General features: G+C 32.5%; 2 protein-coding genes across 5 annotated transcripts; both read right to left on the reverse strand.

Annotated features, from left to right (window-relative positions):
• Nucleotides 1-266: 266 nt before the first annotated feature.
• Nucleotides 267-2597, reverse strand: LOC108689517 (mpv17-like protein). Of its 3 annotated transcripts, XM_018196299.1 has the most exons (5): nt 2210-2597; nt 2018-2091; nt 974-1245; nt 709-840; nt 267-635 (listed from the first exon to the last, which is right to left on the reverse strand). In XM_018196299.1, the coding sequence occupies exons 3-5, from the start codon at nt 1229-1231 to the stop codon at nt 375-377; spliced, it is 651 nt and encodes a 216-aa protein (XP_018051788.1). In that variant the 5' UTR covers nt 1232-1245; nt 2018-2091; nt 2210-2597; the 3' UTR covers nt 267-374. The 3 variants fall into 3 exon arrangements, with proteins under 3 accessions (XP_018051788.1, XP_018051787.1, XP_018051789.1); XM_018196298.1 differs by lacking the exon at nt 2018-2091 and having other exon boundaries at nt 2210-2596; XM_018196300.1 differs by lacking the exons at nt 2018-2091; nt 2210-2597 and adding an exon at nt 1320-1374.
• A 237-nt stretch (nt 2598-2834) lies between these two features.
• On the reverse strand, nt 2835-6236 carry LOC108689516 (transcription factor E2F4-like). 2 transcript variants are annotated; one of them, XM_018196296.1, is made up of 7 exons: nt 6017-6236; nt 5561-5670; nt 5086-5356; nt 4533-4750; nt 4151-4260; nt 4011-4058; nt 2835-3495 (listed from the first exon to the last, which is right to left on the reverse strand). In XM_018196296.1, exons 1-7 carry the CDS (start codon nt 6122-6124, stop codon nt 3389-3391), a joined length of 972 nt encoding a protein of 323 aa, XP_018051785.1. In that variant the 5' UTR covers nt 6125-6236; the 3' UTR covers nt 2835-3388. The 2 variants fall into 2 exon arrangements, with proteins under 2 accessions (XP_018051785.1, XP_018051786.1); XM_018196297.1 differs by lacking the exon at nt 4011-4058.
• Between the last annotated feature and the right edge of the window lie 813 nt (nt 6237-7049).

The raw sequence follows: 7049 nt of genomic DNA on the forward strand, positions 1-7049 counted from the left end.
ACGCACGCACGCACGCACGCACGCACGCACGCACGCACGCACGCACGCACGCACGCACGCACACACACACGCACACACACGCACGCGCGCGCGCACACACATCATCAACAATTGATGTTTGTCTAATTATATTGTCAATTACGTCATTTTCACTTAAAAAATTTAGAGATATACTTTCAATTCTTTTAAGTTTCAATATTATCAATTATTACACATTATTCATGTATAATAATACATACATATATTCCTATAAATGTAGGTAATAGTTTTGTACTGTGAATATCACAGATAATCATATTATGTGAATTGCATCATAAAGTATAAATATTGCTTCCAATTGCACGTATGTACAAATAAATTAATCTAACGGCATGTCAGTTTCCTAACACTTTTCGTAGTAGAGGAATCTGCATATGATTGGCTCTTTCGTTGGTTTGCGCTTTACTTTCTGATATTATCTTGGGATTAACATTGGTAATGCTAATCGGCTCCTTTTGTTTGGCTTCAAGAGATTTCATATATGCAAGAAAACACGTCCAGATCAAGCTGCATATACTGACGTATACTACACGATTTCGCTCTGGAATTAGGATGAAATTGATGGTTTGGAGAATTGGCCAAACGCAAATAGCAATCTAGAAAGAAAATAATTTCGTGTTAATCCACTTAATTTCAGACTTGAGAATACATCTATCGAGGATATGATACCTTGTATGTTGGCCAAAATTTAATTTTGACCTCGTCAATGCATTCCGAAATTGGCTTTAATTCAAGAAGACTCATGCCAAAGAAGAAGGAACACATAGCTGCAGGACCATATGTGACTTGTTCAATCAAAGCCTGCGATTATTATTCAATTATTTCATTGTTAGTTAATGTTTATTGAGTTGTTTTTTATTTCCATGAATAAATTAATTTATCATACAACAATATTGAATAACATAAATTATTCAATTTTCGTTAATGTGCACACCTTAGTGATCGCAGACTTTAAATCTGCTTTCGGCCAGAAGTGAGATGCGCATTTCAGCCAGCAGTATAGTGTAGGCGCTACATAAAGACCACCGAATAGACTGAATCGCACAGTTTCCATGTAATTAAATTCTTCTTTGCCCATTATCTTCTGTTGCAAAAAATTTCCAGTTGGCCATATAATTGAATAAGACGCCATACCTCGAATAATAGGATACTTTTGCGAGATCTCACGAAATTTTACGAATATGATCCTCATTTTCGGTGCTTAGGCTGCAAAAATGTAAATAAATATTTGAAATCATTATTTTTACTGTATTCATAAAAAATTATAAAATCAATATTACATTATTGAGATATATATACTATATGATAGCTAATTCTAAATAAACTTTGATTTTCAAACAGACCCGGACCTGAAAATAAAGGGGATAAACATTATCGATCGTCAATATAAAAATATTTATATAATTTTTATATAAAATATATTATACAAAAAATAATAATTATTTAAACTCATATTTTATTATTATTTATACAAACGTTTTAAATACTTATAATGCAACACTGTCAATACATAGTTACATAAATTTATTATTAAAATTTATTATTAAAATTTCAATAATCATACAGATTTCTAAAGTTCATAAATTTTTTGTATTTTACTAAAATCAAATTGGAATTCGATAAAAAAAAATTTTTTTAATAATTTTTAAATAGTGCACTAAAATTATGTATCCAGTAATATCTGAATGCATTTCAGGAAGATTGCATTTACTTTGGAATTTAATGTTTAATTTGGAAAAAATAGTAGTTTTCGAAATTAATATTCTACATGTAATTTTAGAGCATTGGTATAACCACTCTCTTGTTTTATAAATCTTCAATTAAATCTTAATCAACTTAAATCGACGATTCCAGTCGACAGAATTAGAGCAAAACTTCAAGCTAAATAATTCATCATTCCTGATTATTCCTTATGATGCAAATACACTACTTCTTTATCTCTAATCTTTCATGTTAACAAATATTTCTATTTACGTACCGTAAATTCGTTATTTGATAAATTAATTGTAGATTAATTTAATCGGAGTTTGATCGAAATCATCTGTAACGTGACTGTAAACAATTGATTTATTTTTTAAAAACTCCCATATAGCAAGAGTTTCACAACTTTCATGATGCATTACGTCATAATTGTCGTTTCATGAGGCATGGTTGCGCTATAATAGGTTACCTTCCGTGGCGTCACAGAGGAACGGACGTAGAGGTATCGAATGGTGCGATGCTCCTTGGAAAACGCTGCGTTCGATTTTGACAGACTGCGTGCGTATGCGTCGCCGAACTTGATGGACCGTTGCATCTGGAGATCTCGCGTGATTCTCGCTACGACTGACTTGAACGACTGACCAGATTGACTGCAATCAAATGCCTCCCCCGGATCTTCGACGTTGACGGAACACGTGTGACGACAGCTGGCGATGACGAAATCAGTCGATCCATTCTTATCTGTCCTTGGTATACGTCATCCGTCGATACATGTACTTTTTTGTTGAATCGCGTTGCACAGTCATCGTTTGTTTGTTGCATAGCTTTCTGGTAATACAGAACTCGAGAGGAGTCGATAATATTGGTATCCCACAATAGTGGGATGTGTATGCATATATAATCATAAAAAACGAAATGTTGAGTTTTTGCAGTCATATATTCAGACGATATAATCGGACATGAGAACTGTATTATAAAATACAATTGACTTGATCTTGCAATAAAGATATACTGTACATAAACTAGAACTATGCGTTGCTAGTAAAGATCCGAATATAATCAATAAAATATTTAAAAATTTCGAGTGAGCGCGTACAAATACGTTAAAATACATTCATTCTAATCACATTGCCTTTTATAGAATACATCAGGGATATGTGCATGTAAGTTCTTACAAAAATCCAATATTTAAAGGCTTGCTTCATAACATCGTGCATTGCAATATATAGAAAATTTTATTCATTTTGATTGTACGCATCAGTGTTTTTTCTTAAATGGACAATTATTACAAAGAACAATTATATATTGTCATTGAATAATGTTTATGAAGCAAACATGAAGCCAAAAAGCTACAAGGATAATCTCTTTAAATCTTTATAAAAAATGTCTTTAAAACTTTGAATTAGCTTAGTAATGTATCAAATAAACAGCGGTCAGAACAGGTTGTATATCTTCACATCTCGTACTAGTTTTTCGTACTTTTAATAATAAAAAAATACTGTATATTCTCAATGATCGTGATCCATTAATTTCCCTAAAATTATATGCACAAATTCTCAATGATTTTATCAGATTCTTCTGATCAACTTTGAATGCTGTTGGCACAGTCTCCATTTCGGATATTGAAGCTACGTCAACTCAACACTCATTATGTCGTAATGTCGAATAAATCACAAACACCTTCGTTCTCACTAAGATTGAAATGATAATCTTTTTCCCCAGGGGGTGGACTTAATCTCATCAATGGTCCACAAACTGCAAATAAAATTCATATAAACATATTATACAATATGATTGACTATTAAGGTATATATGTATAAAAGAAATATAAGTATTTCTAGTATTTATAACCCGATCTCTTAAATTCAAGATTGCTTCAAGCTTGATAATCTCAATTTTAGTCTATAATTATTTGGGCCTTTTTTGGCACAAGCAAAATTTCATTTTCAAATTTCTTCAAAATAAAAAAAAGCAAAATCTAGTTTTTCTTCTGAATATTATGTAACATCGATTTAATAATGTAACAGAAATGTTGAAAAATAACCGTAGACATTTCTACATTTCTACATTTTTTGAGAATCTAAAATAGTAAAAGAAATTTGAGCTGAACCAAAAAGACCCAGATTGCAGATAGAAGAAATAAAAATAAGATTACAGACAACAGAAAGTTAAGATTCCATTCAGCAAAGGAAATGACCGTACAGTCTCATACTTAAGACAATTTTAAATAATTAATCAAATTATGAATAACGGTCCAAGAATCGACTTACAGTCAGAATACAATTGATCAAGAAACTCCAAATCTCTTTGGACAATATCTATAATTAAAAATAATTAAAAACATAACTTAAAAACTTTTCATTGTAATAAATGTAACAAATTAATGTAAATTAAGATAAAATAAATTTACCTGCGGTGCTTACATCACGTAAGACTATTTTAGCTTCTATTAATTCCGAATCTTCTTCTTCTTCATCATCAGTTAATATCGGATCTGGTTTAGTACTGTTTTTTGGTGGCCTAAATTGGTTGAAATAAATTATATGTATTCCAATACAACTATAATTTTGAGAAATATATAAAAATATAAATATATATAATATATATAAAAGTGTGCATTTTGTACCAAATGAATAGTTCAAACTTAATAACTATTCATCCCCCTTTACAAAATCATTTGGCAATTGCCAATTATACTATTTGCTCTGTGCAGATCAGGAATATTATTTTATTATTTCTGACACGATTAGAGCATACATAGATTTATATGTCTTTTTTATATTGCTGCTTACCTTCCAACTTTCCTCTTTGGTTTAACAGTAACTTCCTCTTTCTTCTCATCTTCATTTCCGCGCTTTGTACCCTTTATCTCTTCTCGTAATCTCATTTCTAACACTTTATTATCATAAGTTTTAGCTAATTCAGGTTGGACCATATACACTTTAATTTCTCCCAAGTTACTTTTCAGAGTCATGTTATAATTTATCACTGTATCCTCTTGCATGACAGTCTGTCAAATGTAAAAAAATAAGAATATGAAAGATAAATATATACCAATATAATCTGTATCAAATATTTTCTAGCATGGAATATTGGATAATTCAGGTTTAAAGCAATCAAGCAACAGATCTGAATTTGATTCCTAGATTTGTTGTCTGTTATTTCTTGAAGAAGACTGAAATTTCCAAAAATAATATCATAATAAGTTAAAAACAAGATTAATCCTCCAGGTTGATGTTTTTTCACAAAAATTGCAATTATAATGCAATAAAATCAGTTTGGAAGTTTAAATCTACCAGGAATTGCAATGAAGAGCAAACATTTTTTAGATATCTATTCAAATACCTTCAAAACATTTGGTACTGTTATTTCCATGTCTGGAGGACCCTGTATTCCTAGTACAAATTGATCCACAAAATTTTCTTTAACATCTTCGTATGTGATATATGCATATTTCTTATTTATATTATCATCTTTTATATTTTTTATGCTTTGCTGAATCCATCGGGTATGGGTATCCAACAGCTGTTCGTGATCCTCCAATTTGCTGATCTCTTCCTTTAGATCTGTCAGTTTTTCGCCGACTTCCTGTGTATTGCAGCCAGGTCCTGCACCCCTTTGAACACATTCACAAAGTAATAGCGTATGTCACAGGAAAGAGATAGCAGTGTTAGAGTGAGTTACATTTGTACAAATTTTTCAAGCCTGTTGATTGACTATAGAATAAAGAGATCCGAGAACCTCTCTGTCCCGCAGCCTTTGTCATAAGACAAAAATGGATAAATGAAATATCATCCTTAAAAACAGGAGTGGCACTTACTTCCATTGAATGCTGTTCTTGCTCTTCTTCTCTATAAGACCAATACCTTCAAGCACATTGGTAATGTCATAGATGCGCCGTTTCTGTCGTACCTCCAGAAGGTCTGCGGCCTGTAAATGTTCATGAGCTGTCAGTCATGTTGTAGATTAGCAGCTTCGGTTAATCATAGAGGCGCCCTATTGAGAGTTCCGCAATTCTTAGGTTAAGGTAGGATCGCGTGTTAATGACATTGCAATGCTATCGGCGTGTCGACCATACCAAGCATCAGCTCTTGGCTCTGCGGCAAAGGGCGGTAACGGCCACGTAACCGGGGAACGTTCGGGCATACGGACACGATTCCTTTGCCGCGCACTTCTTTCAAAATTCCCGCAACCTAAGTATGACGTGTACGGCCGCGGTTACTTAACCTAGTAAGGTTAACTTTTTCGAAGCCATCACGAGATCTCGAGTACTCACGACTTTCAAATCCAGCACGCCGTCCTTCGCTTTCTGGAGTAAAGACACGAAACGAGTAGTCAGCAATCCTAGCGACTTCTCGAATCGGCTTTGTTGATTATCTGCCATTATCTCGGTCGTTGCGAAAATTTTCAAAACTTGCTAGTCCCTTCGAAATTGCCGCAACGCCACGGACGCCATCCTATCGAGCGCCTAACGGCTATTCAAATATAAGCGCGTGTCTGCTGTTGGTAACGAATTAAACGAAATTTCAAATATCTGATAAATCGTAGCAGTCGTAGGCTGCATTCTGGGAGTGCGCTATCAACGCTATTTGTGTCATACTATATCCTTGTTTAATGGACGATGAAGATAGAATTGACACAAATAGTGTCTCCTCAGACCCAGCCAGAAACATCAGAGAAAATCCTAACAGTCTAAAGCCTTATGTTCACGATACTAGAAATCGGTCCGAGATCTTGGATAGAGAAAAAATTAACAATCATATTTGAACAATTTGATCACATGATCATTGCGATTAGTTAATGCTTTCTTTATTCGAGGTCTTGGATTGATTTCTAGCATCGACACAAGGCTTTAAGTTTTGAATGGACCCACACTTTAGATGGGCGCATTTATCGGCGGTGTACAAAATCCGCAAATTAAATTATTCATAATCATGGATATTTTTTTTTTACACGGGTATTTTTTTTAATGTGAATATGTTCATTCTAAAGTTGGGTTTGCTCTGGATAAATATATACCCATGAAAGTAAGCGGATAAAAAAATAAATTCGAGTACAATAAAAAAAATTTATTACTTATTCAGGATTTATGCTTGCAGTAATGTCTAATTAACAAAGGCGAATTTATTTTTTTTATATAACTAGAAAAAAATTATCATTTAATTTTTATTATCACGTATTATTATCTATGGTGTATCAGTATAATCTGTTTTTTATATTTATATTTAATAAAATGCACTTATTAATGTTATCTTTGTTATATACATTTGTAATATGTTTATAAAATATTTATAAAATAAATACAAACA

This window comes from Atta colombica, unplaced genomic scaffold (genome assembly GCF_001594045.1).
Source record: "Atta colombica isolate Treedump-2 unplaced genomic scaffold, Acol1.0 scaffold27, whole genome shotgun sequence".
NCBI lineage: Eukaryota > Metazoa > Arthropoda > Insecta > Hymenoptera > Formicidae > Atta > Atta colombica.

What these genes read in the sequence shown, in the direction of transcription:
- LOC108689516 (XM_018196296.1), bottom strand. Translation starts at nt 6,124, where the DNA reads ATGGCAGATAATCAACAAAGCCGATTCGAGAAGTCGCTAGGATTGCTG. An exon ending in CCAAAGAGGAAAGTTGGAAG is followed by an intron (nt 4,261 to 4,532) that starts GTAAGCAGCAAT and finishes CAACCAATTTAG; the next exon opens with GCCACCAAAAAACAGTACTA. An exon ending in TGATCAATTGTATTCTGACT is followed by an intron (nt 3,496 to 4,010) that starts GTAAGTCGATTC and finishes TTTTATTTGCAG; the next exon opens with TTTGTGGACCATTGATGAGA.
- LOC108689517 (XM_018196299.1), bottom strand. Translation starts at nt 1,231, where the DNA reads ATGAGGATCATATTCGTAAAATTTCGTGAGATCTCGCAAAAGTATCCT. An exon ending in TAAAGTCTGCGATCACTAAG is followed by an intron (nt 841 to 973) that starts GTGTGCACATTA and finishes TAATAATCGCAG; the next exon opens with GCTTTGATTGAACAAGTCAC. An exon ending in AATTTTGGCCAACATACAAG is followed by an intron (nt 636 to 708) that starts GTATCATATCCT and finishes TTTTCTTTCTAG; the next exon opens with ATTGCTATTTGCGTTTGGCC.